General features: G+C 42.8%; 1 protein-coding gene and 2 pseudogenes across 1 annotated transcript in view; all 3 read right to left on the bottom strand.

The window, feature by feature from the left end:
• Window positions 1–281: 281 nt before the first annotated feature.
• LOC111524753 lies at window positions 282–897 on the bottom strand (annotated as a pseudogene).
• A 9,204-nt stretch (window positions 898–10,101) lies between these two features.
• On the bottom strand, window positions 10,102–10,617 carry LOC111524788 (annotated as a pseudogene).
• Window positions 10,618–14,249: 3,632 nt separating this feature from the next.
• The window catches only part of NUP205 (nucleoporin 205), a 90,196-nt gene continuing 82,797 nt past the window's right edge, over window positions 14,250–21,648 (bottom strand). Inside the window, exons 39-43 of the mRNA XM_023190051.2 lie at window positions 19,594–19,760; window positions 17,942–18,065; window positions 17,372–17,500; window positions 16,743–16,816; window positions 14,250–14,584 (exon numbers count right to left, since the gene is read on the bottom strand). Coding sequence (XP_023045819.2) covers window positions 14,432–14,584; window positions 16,743–16,816; window positions 17,372–17,500; window positions 17,942–18,065; window positions 19,594–19,760 — 647 coding nt within the window. The 3' untranslated portion in view covers window positions 14,250–14,431. The remainder of the gene's footprint in view (window positions 14,585–16,742; window positions 16,817–17,371; window positions 17,501–17,941; window positions 18,066–19,593; window positions 19,761–21,648) is intronic.

Genomic DNA, 21,648 nt, shown 5'->3' with positions numbered 1-21,648 from the left:
AAAGAACGTATTTTAAGCCTATTATACCACACAGTATGTTTTAAACACTAACTCCCCAATAAGATATAACTCCCTAATAAGATAAAGCAAAGACAAAAAAGTTCATCTTATTAGAAACAAGATACACCATCACTTACTGTCTTCAAACATTATTGCACTTTAATTTTCATAATTTGACAAAGCATTGATGAAACAATCTGCAGACTAATTTTAACAGACAACACCTGTAAGCAGACGTGACCGTCCTAAATTGTTTATTAGGTATGAATTTTACAAACTACTTATATTTGCGGTAACGGTGGAGCTGGAGAGTATCGTGCCTTCTCCAAGCTGCCCAGCAAGAACCATCAGTATGGGGGAACTTATGACACTTTCCAAGGCCACGGCTCTTTCGGCCTGCAGCTGTCAGCCCACACATCTCCCTGTGTTTGTGGACTGGTTTGGTGATCGATTGGGTGTCAGGATTTCTTCTGATATCTTTATGGAATGGATCAATGAGGACAACCTCAAAATATTTGTATGTAAAATCTTCACCAACCCAGTAAGAATTAAGGACTTTCAGAGCCCCACAGTTGTGTCCAACTCACTCCTCTGCAGTGGACTGAAGGCTTCAAGCAAACTTTAGCTGGTTAACACCATGATGGACAGGCTTGCTGTAAGTTACACCCTTAGGAACTGGGCGTTTTCCACCACCACGACGAACACGAATCCTATCTATAACATAACCTTGCTTGGCCTTGTAGCCCAGTTGGCGTGCTTTATCAAGCCAGGTGGGGCAGGGAGCCTGTGGAGAGCAGAGAGCTGGCGGTACTGCCAGCAGCAGACCCTCAGAAGAAAGCACATGACATCAGACTGCTTATTCCTCCATTGCTCCTGGATGTACTTGTATGCACCCATTTTGGCTTACCTGATGGATGCTGCCAGACAGAAAGGAAAAAGCCTTACTCCCCCTGGTCTGTGTTTTAACATTAATGCTGATCAGTTGTTGCATTTAAACCGCAAAGGAGAGGGGATATAACGAGGCATGTCTAACCTCCCATACCATCATGTCTGGGAACTCAGTTTTAAGGTCTTTCTGGAGTCCCTTTGGCCAAAAAGAGGGTCTGTTCAATCAATGGAAGGGATTTAGGATGTTTAGTTTACCTAGCTATAGGAATTTAAGCAACATTTCCTATTTCTGCTTTTCTCCAATCATCTCTCATTGTTCTCTCTCTCTTCCCCCACCTGCTTCCTGGTTTTTCTGCTTTCCAGCATATTGCCACTGCAACCGACTTGAGTTTATTTATTAAATGGCTAACCAATAGAGACACTCTATTGGTTAGCCATTTGTATTAGTCTGTTTTCGCACTGCTATAAAGAACTCCCTAAGACTGGGTAATTTGTAGAGGATAGGTATTTATCTGACAATTCTGCATGGCTGGGGAGGCCTCAGGAAACTTAGAATCATGGTGGAAGGCTAAAGGGAAGCAAGGCACATCTCACATGGTAGCAGGAGAGAAAAAGGGAGAGGGGAGCTGCCAAACACTTTTAAACCATCAGATCTCTTGCGAACTCACTCACTATCACGAGAACAGCATGGGGGAAACTGCCCCCCTGATCCAATCACCTCCCACCAGGTCCCTCCCTCGACACATGGGAGCTACAGGGATTACAATTGGAGATAAGATTTGGGTGGGGCCACAGAGCCAAACCATATCACCATTTAACAAATAAACTCAAGTAAGTTGAGTTTACTCAATAGGATCTCTCTCTCCTTGCCATTTTCAAATGCCAGGGAAAGGAAAACTGGTGGGTCAAGATGGTGGCAGATGCTCCACAATCAACTATAACTAGAAAGGGCAGGGTCTCTTTGAACTAAGGTGGCTGCCAAGAGGGAAGAGGGAAGGGATGCTAGGAGATGGCTACAACACACCATACTTTCCAGTTTGTCCAGGTTAAAATTTTACTCAAGACTGGCCGGGCGCGGTGGCTCAAGCCTGTAATCCCAGCACTTTGGGAGGCTGAGACGGGCGGATCACAAGGTCAGGAGATCGAGACCATCCTGGCTAACACGGTGAAACCCCATCTCTACTAAGAAATACAAAAAAAAAAAAAAGCTAGCCGGGCGAGGTGGCGGGCGCCTGTAGTCCCAGCTACTTGGGAGGCTGAGGCAGGAGAATGGCATAAACCCGGGAGGCGGAGCTTACAGTGAGCTGAGATCCGGCCACTGCACTCCAGCCTGGGTGACAGAGCAAGACTCCATCTCAAAAAAAAAAAAAAAAAAAAAAATTTTACTCAAGACTTAACCAGTGCTTCTCAACTTTAATCTTCATTCACATCACCTGGGCATCTTATTAAACTACATGTTCTGATTTAGTAGGTCTATGGTAGGGCCTAACTTTCTGCATTTCTTTCAACCTCAAATGATGTTGCTGGTCTATGGACCAGACTCCAGACTTTGAGTTGCAAGATGCCAGACTGTGAGCTACATTAAGGGTGAGGTCTCCACCTGTTGAGCTTATGACTCCATCCTCAGCGCCCAATGAGTGTCTGGCACAGCCTCTGAACACAACATAAGGATAGTTATTAAAATTTTTTTCGTAGGACCTTATCCTCTCCTTAAGATAAAGGCTTAAATGAAGCCCGGCTTTTCCTCTGAGGCTTTTTCAAAGGTATTTTCTCTAGCTAACCACAGGGCATGGAGAAGCAAGGCAGGACTCTTTTGCTCCCCATTGCTACTTTCCGAATTATCCCTTCAATATCCTTATATAAAAACACTTCCTTTACTTTCCTGTTTGCCTTTAGCCCTTTTTTTTTTTTTTTTTTTTTTTTGCAATGGGGTTTAGCTCTGTTGCCCAGGCTAGAGTGCAATGCCGCGATCTCAGCTCACTGCAACCTCCACCTCCTGGGTTCAAGTGATTCTCCTGCCTCAGCCTCCTGAGTAGCTGGGATTACAGGCGCCCGCCATCATGCCCAGCTAATTATTATATTTTCATATATTATTAGGGTTTCATTGTATTGGCCAGGCTGGTCTCAAACTCCTGACCTCGTGATCCACCCGCTTTGGCCTCCCAAAGTGCTGGGATTACAACCGTGAGCCACTGCACTCAGCCTACCTTTAGCCCTTCTTAATGTCTTAATCTATTGATTTCTGAGGCAGTCTCCTCATTCACTGAAGGCTTTGGCATCTAACCCACGGCCTTCCTTTCAGTGCCACGTTATCGTAATCTTGGGTGACTTCAAGGCCATATACACTTGTACTTTCCAGAACTCCTTCCTTCCAGTGACCTTCACCTTCACCCCCCTTCAGCAGTGCTCTGCCATGATCATAACACTTTGTCATATCGTAGACCTGTGAAGTATACCCCAAAATCCTACCTCCTCTCCTATCAGCCCTTTGACCTTAGCCAGATCTCCACTCAGCTATTCCATATTCTCATGAGCTATGTGCTCCCTTCTGGAAGGCTTCAATCCTTTTCTGTCTAGTCTATACCCCAAGAGACCAGCACTTTAAAGACTGTTACTCTCAATTCTCTTATCCAGTGGTCTTCTCTGATACTTGCCTTTTAAAATTCTAATTTTTGATCTCTACCTTTTCCAGTCCCATACCAGTGATTCTAAGCACTAAATGGAGAAAAGATGGATCATTCAGCAAATGATACTCATCTAACTAGGATCATTACCTGGAAAAAATAATGATGTTGGGTTCCTACTTCACACTTTGCACATAAATTACAGATAACATAAATGGCACTGCGCACATAAATAACAGCTTAAACAAGACAAAAAAATGTTAAAATCAGTAGGAGAAAAAGAGAGAAGTTATTTTATAATCTGCAAATGAGAGTGGAAGCTTTTTCACATGACCAACATGATACAAAATCCAGAAGCCATAAGAGATTGAGAAAATCAACTACATAAAAATTTTAAAATTCTGTAAACACTTTTTGTGAAACAGATGACAGCTAACTTCATTTATATAAAGATCTGCTACAAATCAGTGAGACCAATGGCTCAATAAAATATGGCCAAAAATTTGAACAGTTCACAGAAAAAGAAATACAAATGGTTCAAACGTATGAAAAGATACTGTGAGTAGCATTTATATTAATACTAAGAGAAATGTGGATTAATACTATAATGAGGTACCATTTTTCTCCAAATTGGCAAAAATCAGAAAGGTTGGCCAGGCGCGGTGGCTCATGCGTATAATCCCAGCACTTTGGGAGGCTGAGGTGGGCAGATCGCTTGAGTCCAGGAATTTGAGACCAGCGTAGGCAACGTGGTGGAACCCCATCTCTACAAAAAAAATACAAAAATTAGCTGGCTGTGATGGTGTGCGCCTGTAGTCCAACTACTTGGGGGTGCTGAGGCAGGAGGATCGCTTGAACCCGGGAAGTCAAGGCTGCAGTGAGCTGTGACTGCACCACTGCATGCATGCCAGCCTGGGTGACAAAGTGAGACCCTGTCTCAAAAAAATAATAAATGAAATAAAATTTAAACAGCTTGATAACATACTGTGTTGGAAGAAGTGGGAGAACAGGCACAGTTTATACAACATTGAGGGGGGAATGAATTGTTAAAACTTTCATGGAGGCAGTTTGGCCAGAACTATAATTTTAAATAAGCATAACTTTCTCCTAGCAATTGCTGAAATTATGCTCAAAAACATTCATGGTAGAAAAAGGTTGGAAACAATCTTAACCAATAAATTGCCGATGAAAATCATGCTATATATCTACATTGAAATACTTGTGCAAGAGAAAAGAGCTTTATATGTGCTGATATGAAAATATCCTCAAGTGAAAAAAGCAAGGTGTTGGTATGCTACCATTTGAGGCACTGACAAAGGTATCAGTGGGAAGGAATGTGCTATTCAATAAATCATAAAATTAATCCATATGGAAAAAAGTAAACCTAGCTTATACCATTCACAAATATCAATGCCAGAGAAATTAATGACCTAAGGAGGAGGCAACATTTTTAAATGCCAAAAGAAAATACAGAAGAGTATCTTTATGATTTCAAGTGGGAGAAAATTTTTAGATAAAGAGCACATACCATCAAGGAAAAGATTTGACACGTTAAAATGCAAACAAGTATACCATAAAAAAGTTGAAAAGATAATCCAACAGATTGGGTTATCTGAAAAGAGAAAACTGAAAAAAATTGAAGCCATTCTGAATGGCTTCAATTCAGCCATGTGTAATTCAGCAATTACACATAAATTCAGGATGTGTGATTACCTCCTACACATCAAAAAGAAAAAACCCAATAGAAAAAAAATGGGAAAAGCTTTTTAAAGGGGGGGAAGAATGGTACACAAACTATGCAAATCAATCAAGATAACATTTTATACCCATTAGACTGGCAAAATTAAAAAGTATGATGACTGGGCCGGGCACGGTGGCTCACACCTGTAATCCCAGCACTTTGGGAGGCTGAGGCAGGCGGTTCATGAGGTCAAGAGATCGAGACCATCCTGGCCAACATGGTGAAACCCCGTCTCTAAAAATACAAAAATGAGCTGGGCGTGGTGGCATATGCCTTTAGTCCCAGCTACCCGGGAGGCTAAGGCAGGAGAATCACTTGAACCCAGGAGGTGGAGGTTGCAGTGAGCTGAGATCGCGCCACTGCACTCCAGCCTGGCAACAGAGCGAGACTCCATCTAAAAACAAAAAATTAGCCCAGCATGGTGGTGCGTGCCTGTAGTCCCAGCTACTCGGGAGGCTGAGGCAGGAGAATCGCTTGAACCTGGGAGGTGTAGGTTGCAGTGAGCCGAGATCGCGCCACTGCACTCCAGCCTGGCAACAGACTGAGACTCCATCTAAAAAAAAAAAAAAAGGCCAGGGGCGCATCCCAGTTGCAAAGTTTTTTAAGAACAAGATATTTAAAGTATCCCTCCATGGGCCGGGTGCGGTGGCTCAAGCCTGTAATCCCAGCACTTTGGGAGGCCGAGACGGGCGGATCACAAGGTCAGGAGATCGAGACCATCCCGGCCAACACGGTGAAACCCCGTTTCTACTAAAAAATACAAAAAACTAGCCGGGCGAGGTGGCGGGCGCCTGTAGTCCCAGCTACTCTGGAGGCTGAGGTGGGAGAATGGCGTAAACCCGGGAGGCGGAGCTTGCAGTGAGCTGAGATCCGGCCACTGCACTCCAGCCTGGGCAACAGAGCGAGACTCCGTCTCAAAAAAAAAAAAAATAAAAATAAAAAATAAAGTATCCCTCCATGGATCACTTATTATAATGGGAAACATATATTTTACAACAAAGATGTGTGTCAAATACCAACTTAACCAAGTGGTCAAGCTTAAGATAATTGGACACAATGATATGCACCTCCTCCTGATGTGATACACCGAAGGCACAAATCAACTGTACAAGTGTGGTATTCTGGCCACAAGTGTTTAACCTGAGTCTAATCAAAAGAAAACAAATTGTAGAACCTTTTCCAAAACAGCTAAAAAATGTGAGTTATAAAAGCCTCCCATCCTCCAAAAAGCCAGGAAACCGTTTTGGAATAAAAATTGACTAAAGAGATAGCTAAATATTGGGCCGGGTGTGGTGGCTCATGCCTGTAATCCTAGCACTTTGGGAAGCCGAGGTGGGCAGATCACTTGAGGTCAGGAGTTCGAGAGCAGACTGGCCAACACAGTGAAACCCTGTCTCTACTAAAACAAATACAAAAATAGGCTGGGTATGGTGGTGCACTCCTATAATCCCAGCTACTCAGGAGGCTGAGGCACAAGAATCACTTGAACACGGGAAGCAAAGGTGGCAGTGAGCCAAGATCAAGCCACTATACTCCAGCCTGGGCAACAGAGCGAGACTCTGTCTCAAAAAATAAAACAAAAAAAAGAGATAACTAAATATAATGTGTGATTCTTTTTTTTTTTTTTGAGACAGAGTGGCGCGATCTCGGCTCACTGCAAGCTCCGCCCCCTAGTTCACGCCATTCTCCTGCCTCAGCCTCCCAAGTAGCTGAGACTACAGGCGCCCGCCACCACGCCCAGCTAACTTTTTGTATTTTTAGTAGAGACAGCGTTTCACCGTGTTAGCCAGGATGGTCTTGATCTCCTGACCTCGTGATCCGCCCGCCTCGGCCTCCCAGAGTGCTGGGATTACAGGCGTGAGCCACCGCGCCAGGCCAATGTGTGATTCTTAATTGGATCCCAGTCAAAAATAAATAAAAAAAAGTTATCAAGTGCATTTTTGGAACAATTGAAATTTTAATGGACAGATTAGATATTTTTATTGTATTTTATTGTCAAATTTCTTGGATATGATAATGGTATTGTGGTTAGGAAGAAAAATATCCTTGTTCTCCCTTGCTAAAATAGGGATAAAGTGTCATAATGTCTACAATTTAGGGAAGAAAACTAGTGTATATACACAAAAAAACAAAGTAAATGTGCAAACTGTTGACAACTGGTGAATCTAGGTGAAAACTGTATGGGTTCATGGTACTTTTCTTCCAATTCTTTTGAAGATTTAAAATTGTTCAGAATAATTGGGAAGGCCGGGTCACGCCTGTGATCCCAGCACTTTAGGAGGTGGAGGCGGGCGGATCACCAGAGGTCAAGGAGTTTGAGAACAGCCTGGCAAACAAGGTGAAACCCTGTCTCTACCAAAAATACAAAAACTAGCCGGGCATAGCGTTGGGCACCGGTAACCTCAGCTACTTGGGAGGCTGAGGCAGGAGAATCACTTGAACCCGGAGGCGGAGGTTGCAGTGATCTCAGATTGTGCCACTGCACTCTAGCCTGGGCGACAGAGCAAGACTTAGTCTCAAAAAATAATAATAAAATAAATAAATAAGTTGAGAAAACACTAGATAAATATTTAGAAAAGGTTATGTTGTATATTAACAGCTGTTAAAGCTCAGATAAAATTCAGACATAATTTTTACATTACCAACTGACCAAGACTACAGTAGTAATGACTAGGAAGAGAGTGTGTACCTCTTTCTGATTTTCTAACCCACCAAACTGATTCACTGAGTAAAAATGACATATTTAAATGCTACATGTGTTTAAAATTTAAATGTAGCTTTTAAAAACAAACTATCGAACACCTGGTTTTATCCTCTTTGCTTGCTTCGCTGAAGAGTGCGTGCTGCACCTGGCGCCCTCTCTGCATGCCCCAGGTAACAGAATGCAGAGGTCAGGCTGAACGTCAGCCTCTCCCCGCTGTGTCACACAAACATTTCTGGTCAGCAGCACCATGCAGCTGCAGGCCTGCCCGCCACTCCCTCCCACACACTTCTCCACTGCCCCAGATTCTGATCCACAGTCAGTGGTAATTTGGGACAAAATGATAAGAAAACAATATGAAACGTAGTAAATCCAAAATCTTTATTTTTTTAAGACTATAGTCTTAGAGTAAAGGGAGGAAGCCTTAACTTGTGAGACAATTCTTGCAAGGATCTGTACAACATACTTTTTATTTCTATGGAATGGAATCAAACCCAGACAGAGACTACAGAATGTGTACTAGAAATTAGCAAATGCCAGGAACGGAGCAGGAAAAAGACAAATGAGGCATAAACACACAAAACCCTTCACTGGGATCTGTTGATCGCAGCCAGAACCAGGGCTGGATCACACAATGGAGGCAGGTAGCAGGGCCACAGGAAGGGAAGAAGCTGGGGCAGGGAAGGCCCACACTGGGATACGGGGTTTAGCGCCAGGTAAATTACTCTTGGTATTTACATACAAAGTCAGTTGGCTCTATTTCTTAGACATACACACAGAAAGGAAGATTTGATGATTACTTTATGAATCTGTTATTTTGCAATACCGGTATTATTAAGAAATAGGGACAATTCACTCAGATTCAAATTTCAGTAGCAGGAAATAAATCATTGGCCCTCAATACAAAACCTCTACAACACCCAATATTACCCTCGCTGCCCAACCCCAAAGGACCACTCCCTGGTGGCTGCCACTTCACTGCTGCCATCTCCAATACATACCACAGGTGTCATGCAGCCCTCCTTAAGGCTGGCACCGTAGGCTTAAACAACTGGCTGAGAAGCAGGAGTGAAACACGCCAAAGGCTCTGTGCTGCAAACATGACTCCTCTTTTTTTTACACCACAAACTTCTTTAAGGATGTGGTCACTCAATTGGAGTGATAAACAGCTGTTTAGAAAAAGAGAAAAAAGTCCTTAAAAAGGAGAAAGTGTAAATCTGATTACTCCAAACCAGTCATCTTTTTTTTTCTTTGAGATGGAATCTTGCTCTGTCACCCAGGCTAGAGTGCAGTGGCGCAGTCTCGACTCACTGCAACCTCTGCCTCCCGGGTCCAGGCGATTCTCCTTGCTCAGCCTCCCGAGTAGCTGGGACTACAGGTGTGTACCACCACATCCAGCTAACTTTTGCATTTTTCAGTAGAGACCAGCCAGGCTGGTCTCGAACTCCTGACCTCAGGTGATCTGCCCGCCTCTGCCTCCCAAAGTGCTGGGATTACAGGCGTGAGCCACCGCACCCGGCCCAGTCGTCTTCAAGTAGAGCAGTTCACAGATTCTCAAAGTCTGTTAAACAGAGGTGAATGTGAACCTGGAGGCAGCCTGGGTGGGGCAGGTGTCCTCCAGGCAAGTGCCTGGCAGGGCTGGAGGCGCTGGTGGAGTGGGCAGGACACTGTGCTCAGAGGTCAGGCTGGTTATCTGTCCTCTACAGAAAAAGCTGCCAAGCTAGGGTGTTTTGGTCTAAAAATTATTGGTGGGGACAGGGAATCCCTGAAGGGAATACGTTTGTTTGTTAAAAAAAAACAAAAAACAAAAAAGTTATAGTGGAAATGAGGAAGAAGCACAAGAGATTTTTTGGGGGGATGGGGTAGGGAGGGGGACAGCCTCTTGCTCTGTTGCCCAGGCTGGAGTGCAGTGTTGCCATCTAGGCTCACTGCAACCTCCATATCCTGGGCTCAAGCAATTCTCCTGCCTCAGCCTCCCAAGTAGCCAGGATTACAGGCGTGCGCCACCAGGCCAGGCTAATTTTTGTAATTTTAGTAGAGACAGGGTTTCACCATGTTGGCCAGGCTGGTCCCGAACTCCTGACTTCAAGTGATCTGCCCGCTTCAGCCTCCCAAAGTGTTGGGATTACAGGCGTGAGCTACTGCGCCACGCCCCAAGAGCTTTTACAAAAACATTTAAAAAACATTTTTAAGGGAGAAAGAGAAAAATAGTCTCTGAAATGGTTCTGAGGAAACGGAAAGAAGGATGATGGAGACAGTCTTCATTGCTAGTCTGCCCTGAGTAACTCAGCTGGCCTCCATCTAGAGTTTCTTCCTACTTCAGGGCTCTTCAAGCTCCAACTCTGAGCTGGAGTCAGAGTCCCCATCAAAGGCAGAGGTGGTGCTGCCCTTGGCATTGGTGTAGACGATGCTGTCTGAGGAGGGATAGTTGGCCTGTGGCTGGGCACTTGACCTCCCCTTCAGTGCACGGACTTCCTGCTTCAGAAGAGCATTCTACTGCTGAGGTCATCAATTTCTCACTGGCGTGTGGTTTTTCCCTCCACATAGGCTGGATATACTCTATGGCTTTGTCTAGGATTTGGGCCCCGGATGCCTTCTTTCCTTGGAGTATTGGGACTGAGTCCCACAAACTGAAAGCTGCCTTTGATGTGGTCCCTACGATTTCATTCCAGTGCATGATGATGTGTGGGGAAAAGAAAGAGAGATCAGCCTGTTACTGTGTCTATATAGAAAGAAGTAGACATAAGAGACTCCATTTTGTTCTGTATTTGAGATGCTGTTAATCTGTGACCCTACCCCCAACCTTGTCCTTGCAAGAGACATGTGCTGTGGTGACTCAAGGTTTAAAGGATTTTGGGCTATGCAGGATGTGCTTTGTTAACAAGTGCCGGAAGGCAGCTTGCTGGTTAAAAGTCATCACCGTTCTCTTAATCTCAAGTACCCAGGGACACGTACACTGTGGAAAGTCACAGGGACCTCTGCCTAGGAAAGCTAGGTATTGTCCAAGGTTTCTCCCCATGTGATAGTCTGAAATATGGCCTCGTGGGATGGGAAAGACCTGATCGTCCCCCAGCCTGACACCCGTGAAGGGTCTGTGCTGAGGAGGACCAGTACAAGAGGAAAGAAGGCCTCTTGGCGGTTGTTGGCAGTTGAGATAGAGAAAAGCGTCTGTCTCCTGCCCATCCCTGGGCAATGGAACATCTCAGTGTAAAACCCGATTGTATGTTCTGTTTACTGAGAAAGGAGAAAACTGCCTTAGGGCGAAAGGTGGGACTTGCTAGCGCAATGCTGCTCTTTATGCACTAAAAAGGTTTACGAAGATGTCTGCATATGCATATTAAGGCACAGCACTTTTCCTTAAACTTATTCATGTCACAAAAATCTTTATTCATGTCTTAACTGCTGACCTTCTCCCTACGATGATCCTATTATCCTGCCACTTCCCTTTTTTCTAAGATGGTAAAGATAATTATCAATAAATACTGAGGGAACTCAGAGACCGGTGCTGGTGTGGGTCCTCTGCATGCTGAGCTCCAGTCCCCTGGGCCCACTTTTTCTTTCTCTATACTTTGTCTCTGTATCTCGTTTCTTTTCTCAAGTCTCTCGTTCCACCTAACGAGAAACGCCCACAGGTGTGGAGGGGCAGGCCACCCCTTCATCGATGGGCCCCATTTGTCAGCTGCAGATTGAAATCTCTGTTATAGCTTGTCACTCTCCACCTCCATGTCATCATTATCACTCATTTCCTACAACCCAGGGAGCAGCCACTGCAGCAGCAGCAGCCGGGGAGGCGGAGGGATAGAGGAATCTGAGGAAGTCACTGACAAGAAGCAGTAGAGTTCCCCTGCCTACATAAACACACTCACTTGCTCTCATGCACACAAAACATGGGCAAGAACCACCTCCTCACTCCCAAAATCTCAGTTCTAAATTTAGCTCTATGTCTTATCTGTTAAGAAGGCTTCGTACTTCAGAAGTTTATAAAATGCTTTGATTTCACACCCAGGCTCTTTGCTAATTATTTCTAGGTTCATGCCTGTGCTCCAGATGATAGAGATAACCATATACGTGACCAGCAGAGCAATATGCACTGACTACATTATGGATCCATTTATTTATTCTTTCACATCCAGGACTTCTATTGATTAACAGAATGTTTTCCAGCTAATGTTTATATCTGGTGGGCAGTAAATTAATTACAAAATATAACATTGACAAAGCCTTTATATTTTTCTTTTTTTAAACCTGACAGCATAACTTTCTCTAAGATAAAGCTGTTTTAAAAAGATGCTTGAAGGCCAGGTGCAGTGTCTCACATCTGTAATCCCAGCACTTTGGGAGGCTGAGGCGGGCAGATCGCTTGAGGCCAGGAGTTTGAGATCAGCCTGGCCAACACGGTGAAACCCCGTCTCTACTAAAAATACATTAGCTGGGCGTGGTAGCATATGCCTGTAATCCAGCTACTCGGGAGGCGGAGGCAGGAGAGTCACTTGAGTCTGGGAGGTGGAGGTCGCAATGAGCCACGATTATGCCACTGCACTCCAGGCTGGGTGACAGAGTAAGACCCTATCTCCAAAAAACAAAACGAAACAAAACAAAACACAAAACACAAAACCCAAAACCCAAAACCCAAAACCCAAAACCAATGCTTGGAAGCCATAGAAGTTTTATTGTAAGCATTTAAAAACAACACTAGGCCAGGCGCAGAGGCTCACGCCTGTAATCCCAGCACTTTGGGAGGCCAAGGCGGGCGTATCACGAGGTCAGGAGATTGAGACCATCCTGGCCAACACGGTCAAACCCCATCTCTACTACAAATACAAAAATTAGCTGGGCGAGGTGGCGGGCGCCTGGAGTCCCAGCTACTCGGGAGACTGAGGCAGGAGAATCGCTTGAACCTGGGAGGCAGAGGCTGCAGTGAGCCGAGATCATGCCACTACCCTCCAGCCTGGATGACAGAGCAAGACTCTGTCTCAAAAACAAAACACAACACTATAACACTATAGAATAAGTATCAATTTTATTCTTTTTTTTTTTTTTTTTTTTTTTTTTGAGACGGGGTCTCGCTCTGTGGCCCAGGCTGGAGTGCAGTGGCCGGATCTCAGCTCACTGCAAGCTCTGCCTCCCGGGTTTACACCATTCTCCTGCCTCAGCCTCCTGAGTAGCTGGGACTACAGGCGCCCGCCACCTCGCCCGGCTAGTTTTTTGTATTTTTTAGTAGAGACGGAGTTTCACCGTGTTAGCCAGGATGGTCTCGATCTCCTGACCTCGTGATCTGCCCGTCTCGGCCTCCCAAAGTGCTGGGATTACAGGCTTGAGCCACCGCGCCCGGCCATCAATTTTATTCTATAGTGTTATAGCATTTATTCTGTTACTACATGAAAGTGACGACTTTCTCCTCTCAGCAGTCTCTCTTAAGTATTAGGCTGAAATAATTGCTGGCTGGAAAAGGAAATTGCAGTTTCAGATGATGTAGTTACTTGAACATGAAAACAACTGGGTAAGAAATAGAGTGGTGATTATGTAAATGTTTTGTCCTAGTGATAGCCATTATATTAATTATATGAGAAATATTGGCAGATGATTAATTTGAGAAATTTCACAATCATTTCTAAGGAACAAATGCAAATTACTGTAGAGTCAGCTCTCCATATCCCCAGGTTCAACATGTGCAGATTCAACCAACCACAGATCACAAATATTTGGGGGAAAAAAACAATATAACAGTAAAAAATAATACAAATTTAAAAACATAGTATAACCACTATTTATATAGAATTTACATTGTATTAGGTATTATAAGTAATCTAGAAATGACTTAAAGTATACAAGAAGATGTATCTATATATATGCAAACACTATGCCATTTTATATAAGGAACATGCATACCAAAACATAGGTTTTAGTATCTGTGGGAGCCCTGGAACCAGTACTCACCAGATATCAAGGGACAATTGTATTGTCAACTTACATGCAGAAAAGAAAAAAAAAAAAAATGCAAAACCTAAATAATTTTAGGAAAAAGCTTAACTTTTGCAGACATTTTCACAGTATTGATTACACTATTCTATAAGAACATGGCTATAGTAACCCTGAATATTGTAATAGTGCAAATGTAGCTACAAAGGGTAAAAAAATTAGAATTTTCAGACTATGCCTTTAATTTGGCATTCAGAATAATATCTCTACGGGAAAATCACCACTGTTGAAGGTTTATTTGTCAGATTCCTGATAATGCTGATCATTTTCTAGATAAAAGATCAAAAGATTAACCATACATTTGTTTGGTTTTTTAAAAAAGTATTTATTTTTTACTAGTGAGGCTGGAACTAGGCAAAGTTTACAGAAAAGATGTCCATATACAAAGAAAGAAATAGCAAAATATTTTTGGTCATAATTTAGAAAGAAACTAATCTATAAAACGGAGACAGTTCTCCCCAATTCATCTCTCTCATGGAAGAGCATAAGCACAGGCTCTCAGTTCCTTGATATCCTCAAGAGGCCACGGATCCGTCTGACAAGAGCCTGTATGAAACTATATCGAGATCGAACTTTTGAATATAATCCTTCAATGTCCAGAAGTTTCTTTTGTAATGATTCTCCAAAAGCATTGATTGCATCAGCCTGAAGCTAGAAGTGACACAAAGACATTTTGTTAAAATTGTTGTCTCAAATATTTCTTTTATTCTAAGTCTTCCAATTTAAAACACCTTAGAATTTTTGTAATGTGGTTCTTTCAATGTAAAATACTTTTGAATTTTTGTAATGTGCTACTAAATTAACTAAACATTCACATTTTCTACCTTACATTTTTTGGTTTAATTCGCATGTTTTTCCTGTTTTCTTTTCTTGTATACATTTAAAAACCTGCTTTAAATAGCAATGAATGTTGATGCTGATATACTAACATACAAACAAAAACATTTCCTAAAGGGCCATACAAGAAGTCAGTAAGACTGGGAGGGAGGGAGGGAGGGAGGGAGGGAAGGACGATGCGAGGAAGGAAGGGAGGGAGGGAGGGCAGGAGGGTAGGTGGGAAAGAAGCTTTTACTTTTTATTTCATTTTGCATTTTTTAAAAACCAACTTGCATGCTTTTGTTTTTTAAAAATACTCATGTGCGGATAAACCTGGCATATGCTTTAGAATTCATATATATTCTAGAATGTATATGTAGTTTCAGAGGGATCTTTTTGATGTTATACTAAAAGACTAAAATTAAGTACAATTAGATGAATCTACCTGTTTTCAGTTTTGCATTAAAATCACAGCACAAAGTGAGATTATTTATTAATCCTGCATTTTTTTTTCTAGCTTTTTTACAAAGCAGTCTAAATGAAATAGTAACAGTTATTACTTCAAAATATATTTATTTTTGTTGTCCTAGCTACTCAGGATGATGAAGGCGGGAGAATCACTTGAGCCCAGGGGGTTGAGGCTGCAGTGAACTGTGGTCACAGCACTGCTCGAGAGCCTGGTAACGGAGTGAGACCTTGTCTCTTAGACAAAACAAGCAAACCGCTCAATATCTTTGGCTAATTTTGCACATGGCCTCAATTAACACTAGTTCTCCCAAACAAGCCTAGCCACAAAATTCCTTTTATAAAGTCACTAAAGAGTGAATGTAGTCTGGATTAGGATGGAAGCGTGGTATCCATGACACCTAGCAAGGTGTGCTTTGGAGGTTGCTCTAACTGCACCTTTCATTTCCAACCTTGTTTTAAGAAAAATAGCAAAAAGAGCGATTAGGGAGGAGCAGAGGCTTTATCAAATCATGGCTAAGGACATGCAGATGGCTAGTAGAGGCTCTAGCTGTAATTCATATTCCCTAACATCACACACCCTGACACCTGCTTTGTTAGAAACTTAACTTTGCTATTAGTTTAATACGAGGTTTTCATTGTAATTGTTTTTGGCATGCTCTTCATTCATTCCAACGCTACTGATCAACAGGTTAGTAAAAGCACAGTGTTGTGTACTATGGTCTACTACAGCAGGATTTGTATCGGCTGCTCTCAATCTCACCATTAAATGATTTCCTGAAAAGTAAGTGCTGAGTGACACTTTGTACCTAAAAAGTTCTACAAAGCTAATCAAAAGATATCAGGAGTTTCCAGATCTTAATGCCTACCAATCACGGAACACTTACCATGTTCTAGGTACAACATTAGCAGCTTCACATACATGAAACCCCACTTAATTCTGACAAAACCCTTTGAGGTTGAATCATCCCTCCTATTTCTTAAATGAAACAACTGAGGCTCGGAAGTTAAGTAAGTTGTTCAAAGTCACATAGCTATTAAAATGGTCAAGCTAGAGTTCAAACCAGGTCTCTATAAGCAACCCTGAAAATCATAATCTTATGAACATACCAGGCTTTTCCTTTTACTTACTTACATTCATTCATTTATTTATTTATTGGAGACAAGGTCTTGCTTCACTCTTTCATTCATTTATTGGAGACAAGATCTTGCTCTGTTGCCCAGGCTGGAGTGCAGTGGTGCAATCACAGCTCACTGCAGCCTCAATCTCCCAGGCTCAGGTGATTCTCCCACCTCAGCCTCCCAGGTAGCTGTGACTACAGGTGCATGCCACCACAGTATGCCAATTTTTTTTTTTAAGAGACAGGGTCTCACTATGTTGCCCAGGCTGGTCGGTCTTGAACTCCTGGGCTCAAGCAATCCTCCCGTCTCGGCCTCCCAAAATGCTGGGATTACAGGTGTGCACCATCAAGCCTAGCCCTTTTACTTTAATAAAGAAAAATAAAAGAATATAAGAATAGAACTTTACCTGGTCTAAATCATGTTGGCTCACTATAGCCAGCCCACTTCTAAAATCTAGATTGGTTTCTGAGGCGAAGGAATCTAGAGATAAAAGAACAGAGTCATACCGGCTGTGCAAGTACACATCTATCACACAGTGGAGGAACCTGATGACAATGAACAATAACAATAATACCATGAAAAACATGGCTCAAGATTGGGAACTCAATTTTCAACTTTCAGCAAATGGAAGCCCCTAGAAAGCATTTCACTGGTCTAGACCAGGGTTCTCAGCTCTTCTCTATTTCTTGCCACCTAAGGGATCCAATACATGCCCATCAGTCACAGAGACCCACGCTAGCAATAAGAATCAGCATAATAGCGGACCTACTCCATTCTTCTAGAGCTGGGTCAGCCCCTAACTGCAGCAAGAAGCTGAGGAACAGCTGATGAGCAGGCTCTAGAATATTCTTATGCTCAGTACAATGTCCCGTGAACAGAAAGTAAAACGCAATAGCAACGTCTAGTGACTAAGCAGCTCTTGATTCACCCAATTCACTCTAAGTAATCTGGAAACAAAAATAAATAAAAACGTGACTAGCTTTTCAAGGCACAAATAGGTATTTATGGTTCATTAATTTTTAGCAGAAAGTTTACCTTGCAGTCTTCTGCTTTTAAACAAGGTTCTCGAGGCAAATAAGGAATCTTGAGAATCCGTGGGCATGCAATGTAACAAGTAGTACTCCAGATGGCGCCAAAGAATAAATAGGCAGGTCTCTATGATAACTATATCAGAGCTCAGATTAAAGGAACATAATCTCATCAAGTATTTTTTACAAACCAGTTTCTGAGGAGGAGAAAGGAGAGACTGCACTCACTTAATGAGGTAGCCACAGCCTCAGTCTAACAGACAGGGTCCTACTGAAGGCTCCTCAAGAGGAAGCAGCAAGGTGTGCTGAGGAAGGAGGAGGGGGTCCTGTGCCAGCAGTCTCATGTCCCTACCTTCTTCCCTGACAGAAAGTGCCCGTGTATATTATCAGTATTACCAGCTACTCTAAAAGATAAGAACAAAAAAGTACGATTTGGAAATACATCAGGCATTTACTGGGAAAAAATTAAGTTTATATCTCCTTCCACCTGGTTTTGGTGCCCAAATAATGTGAGAATAAGTGAAGAGTTCCTACATTTCAAGGTCATCACTCAAGTGCATGATTTCATAAAGGATACAAGAACAAAGGGAAAGCAGTTTAGCTCGATTGTTGATCACCTTCACCAAGCGCCGTCTTGCTAGAACATATTTCTGGGCAGTGGAGATTTTATCAACACCAGCAGGCATCACAGACTGACACAACTAGAAGAAACAAACGTGGTATTAGAATGACATCAACTGGAACAAAATTTTTAAAGAAAAACTATCAGCAGGTCACCGTGGTGAATGCTATGAAAACACTCGAATTTAAACATCCTTGCAGATAAGAGTTTTTATCTAAGAAGCTAGCAATTTTAAAAAATTAGAGCCAAAGAAGCAAATTCACAAATGAACATTTATCTGCTGCATTTCGAAAAAGTCTGTCCCTGAAACACAGAGTTGCTGATGAAACCTTGAATTTCCTGTCACATTAAAACAAAGCAAGACAAAACGATAGGTTTTTCAAGCAGTAGCTATAACAATCCCATGGAGAATTTCTAACAGTTGTCAGGTATCTCCTGCAAAAAATACAAGGTAGACACCTAGAGCATAACTAAAATATGACCCTCAACCAAAGCTCCCATGACCACTTCACAATGTGGCACACACCCGAGCACAGTGGTTCCAGCTAATGTTCCAATGCTGGATTCCACGGAAGGTGTACTGAAGTGAGGCTGATGGAAGGCCACACACTTCATGATGATGATGCAATTCCTCTTGCAAGTACAAGCATCACCGATTAGCTACACATTAGAGGAAGGACTGCCAGGCATAAACCCAAAATTTCAGGGGTTACCTAAACCCCGTCGTTGACTCCTGCCTCACCCTGTTCCTGCCAGCTACATGCCTTTGGGTGAGTTATGCAAGTCTGTGCCTCAGTTTCCTCACATGAGAAATGAGAATAAAAACAATATCTGCCCAGGTGTTAGGTAGAACATGTAGTTCAGGGCCTGGCATGTTGTAGACACTCAATAAATGCCCCCTGAGATTACCAGAAAAGTGGCAAGAGGGAGTAGGCATGGACTACTTAAAAGAGTAACATGGAAGTTTTTAGAAAGCTTGGTGCAAACCAGGAATGATAAAGTGGTTCAACATCCAGGCTGCCACAGGACACCAGGAAGATTCAGCACTGCCTTAGGAACCGGCCAAGAGATGCCTTACATTCAGCTGTGCCAAATGGAAAAGGCAGCAAATACTTAGTAGCAATCCTGGTAATTCAGCATCTTTAGTTATTAATACACTAAGTAGAAGGAATGATTCTGGGTCACTGAGAGAAGGCAGTCAAGTCTCATATGCTATCAATTTTGTTTGAAAAAATTGCTAAACAGATATTGAAGATGCTGACGGCACAGAGACATTTACCTAAGTTCTATTAAAAAAAATCTGCAACAGAAGCCCTTCTCAGCACAGATTTTACAGTATAAATGACCCAAAACTCTTCATTCAAAGGCCAGCTGCCTTTCTATTTTTTTGAATAGGTGCTACACTTCACTGTTTTTCAGTCAACAGTTTCTATGCTTATAAGGCTGGTGCTATGGCAAAAGAGTCTTCTTCAAATCACACAGAAGAATCATTCCAATTCCTTCAGTTATAATGTATACACCGTCTTTACTCAGTCTGAGACCAGCACCCTGGCCCTAGTAACAGCAATGATTTCTCGAGTCCGCCCAGCTCATTATAAGATTCGTACCTCTTTTATCTCATCTGGGGGAAGCTGGTCTACATTCTGTAGCTTGCTGACACTCTGTCGATGACTGTCATAATAGCTGAAGAAATCATTAGCACTCTGTTTCAGCAGGTAGACAATAATGCCTAAACCAGGCAGGCGCCAGTATGGAACCACTGGAGCTTGGGTATCTAATAGAGGTGATGACATAAAACAATGTTCCACTTATAAGCATTTCATGTGAATTTCAAATGACCTGTTTTAAAGGGATGCCCCAGAATTAAAGGACATGTAACCTGTCATTAAAACCAACCCAAGATTACTTTTAAATACCATTGATAGTTTAAAGAACAAATGGTTAGGAGCCACTGTAATCAGGTACATACATAAGGCTGGAGATCCTACGAGAATAAAGAAATCTGACTGATGCACGTTGGCAGAGTCTACCTTTTATTAGGCAAAGTTCTTTGAGAACTCTATCAAAGTATAAACCTTACACACTTACACACACACACACACCCCTCCACATAAAAAACAATATACACAATTTTGGGGTTTCTTAACACCAAGTGAATAATTTCTGCCTTGCCCAATGGCTCTAGTTGTATGGATTCATTTCTGGTCTGCATCCTTCTGGTTACTAAATTGCCAGTTCAGTCATTCTTTCAAAGAGACAAGAACACTAACTGAAATATTCAAAAAATATAAATGGATTTAAACTTTAAAAAATCTTTTACCACAACTACATTACGGTAGTAAAACAAAATGATCTGCCTTTTACCTGGCTACTGGCTAATGAAGACACAAGGAACAGTGGGATGTCATAAAAGCTGTTTGCAGAGGGAAAACTAGAAAGCAATAACAATATTATCCTAGGACAGGCACAGTGGCTCACACCTGTAATTTCAACACTTTGGAAGGCTGAGGAGAGAGAATGGCTTGAGGCCAGGAGTTCAAGACCAGCCTGGGCAAGAGACCCCGTCCCTACAGAAAAGAAAAAAAAAATCATCCCAGCGATAATCTGTGTAGTGCACTTAGAACAATTTCCTCTAGTGACTAAGGGATTTCGTGGAAACACTGTGGCAACTTCTTTTCTTTCTTTTTTTTTTTTGAGACAGAGTCTTACTCTGTCATCCAGCCTGGAGTGCAGTGGTTTGATCTTGGCTCACTGCCACCTCTGCCTCCCAGGTTCAAGCGATCCTCCTGCCTCAGCCTCCCAAGTAGCTAGGATTACAGGCACATGCCATCACGCCCAGCTATTTTTTGTATTTTTAGTAGAGACGGGGTTTCACCATGTTGGCCAGGCTGGTCTCGAACTCCTGACCTCAGGTGATCTGCCTGCCTCGGCCTGCCAAAGTTCTGGGATTACAGGTGTGAGTCACCACAACTGGTCCAACACTGTGGCAATTTCAAGTTCAAACTGGAGATAATCTTTGTTTAATGACCCAAACTGCCATGAATACTGAAGGAGAGATCTGCATTTGCTTTTTTCTTCACTAACAACTCCCTTAACTCTGCTCTAAAGTCAGACTCATGTATCTTTCTTTCTTTTTTTTTTTTTTGAGACAGGGTCTCACTTTGTCACCCAGGCTGGAGTACGGTGGCACAAACAGGGATCACTGCAGCCTTGATCTCCTGGGCTCAGGTGATCTTCCCACCTCAGTCTCCCAAGTAGCTAGGATTACAGGTGCACACCACCACACCCAGCTAATTTTTTGTATTTTTTTGTAGAGATGGGGTTTCGCCATATTGCCCAGGCTGGTCTCTACCTTCTGGGCTCAAGCAATGCACCTGCCTTGGCCTCCCAAAGTGCTGGGATTACAGGCGTGAGCCACCACACCTGGCCAATCCCGTAGATCTTTCCACAGAGCGGAAGAGACAGAAGAGTCCCTTGTCTGTGGATGGTGCCACCAACTAGGACATCCTAGACAAATTCAATTTGTCAGGTATCCTCTTCTAGTCTACAGCAAAGATGTGACAGTTTTCACAATACATTGTTATAGAGAGCCTTCTCCTAGAGAAATCAGGTATCCTGGTCCCCAGATAACATTTGTGTGGTCTCTATCCTGGTAGGAAGAT

Source organism: Piliocolobus tephrosceles, chromosome 8, assembly GCF_002776525.5.
Source record: "Piliocolobus tephrosceles isolate RC106 chromosome 8, ASM277652v3, whole genome shotgun sequence".
Lineage (NCBI taxonomy): Eukaryota > Metazoa > Chordata > Mammalia > Primates > Cercopithecidae > Piliocolobus > Piliocolobus tephrosceles.
The sequence above is the reverse complement of the archived record's forward strand: the minus strand, read 5'-3'. Positions and strand labels throughout refer to the sequence as shown.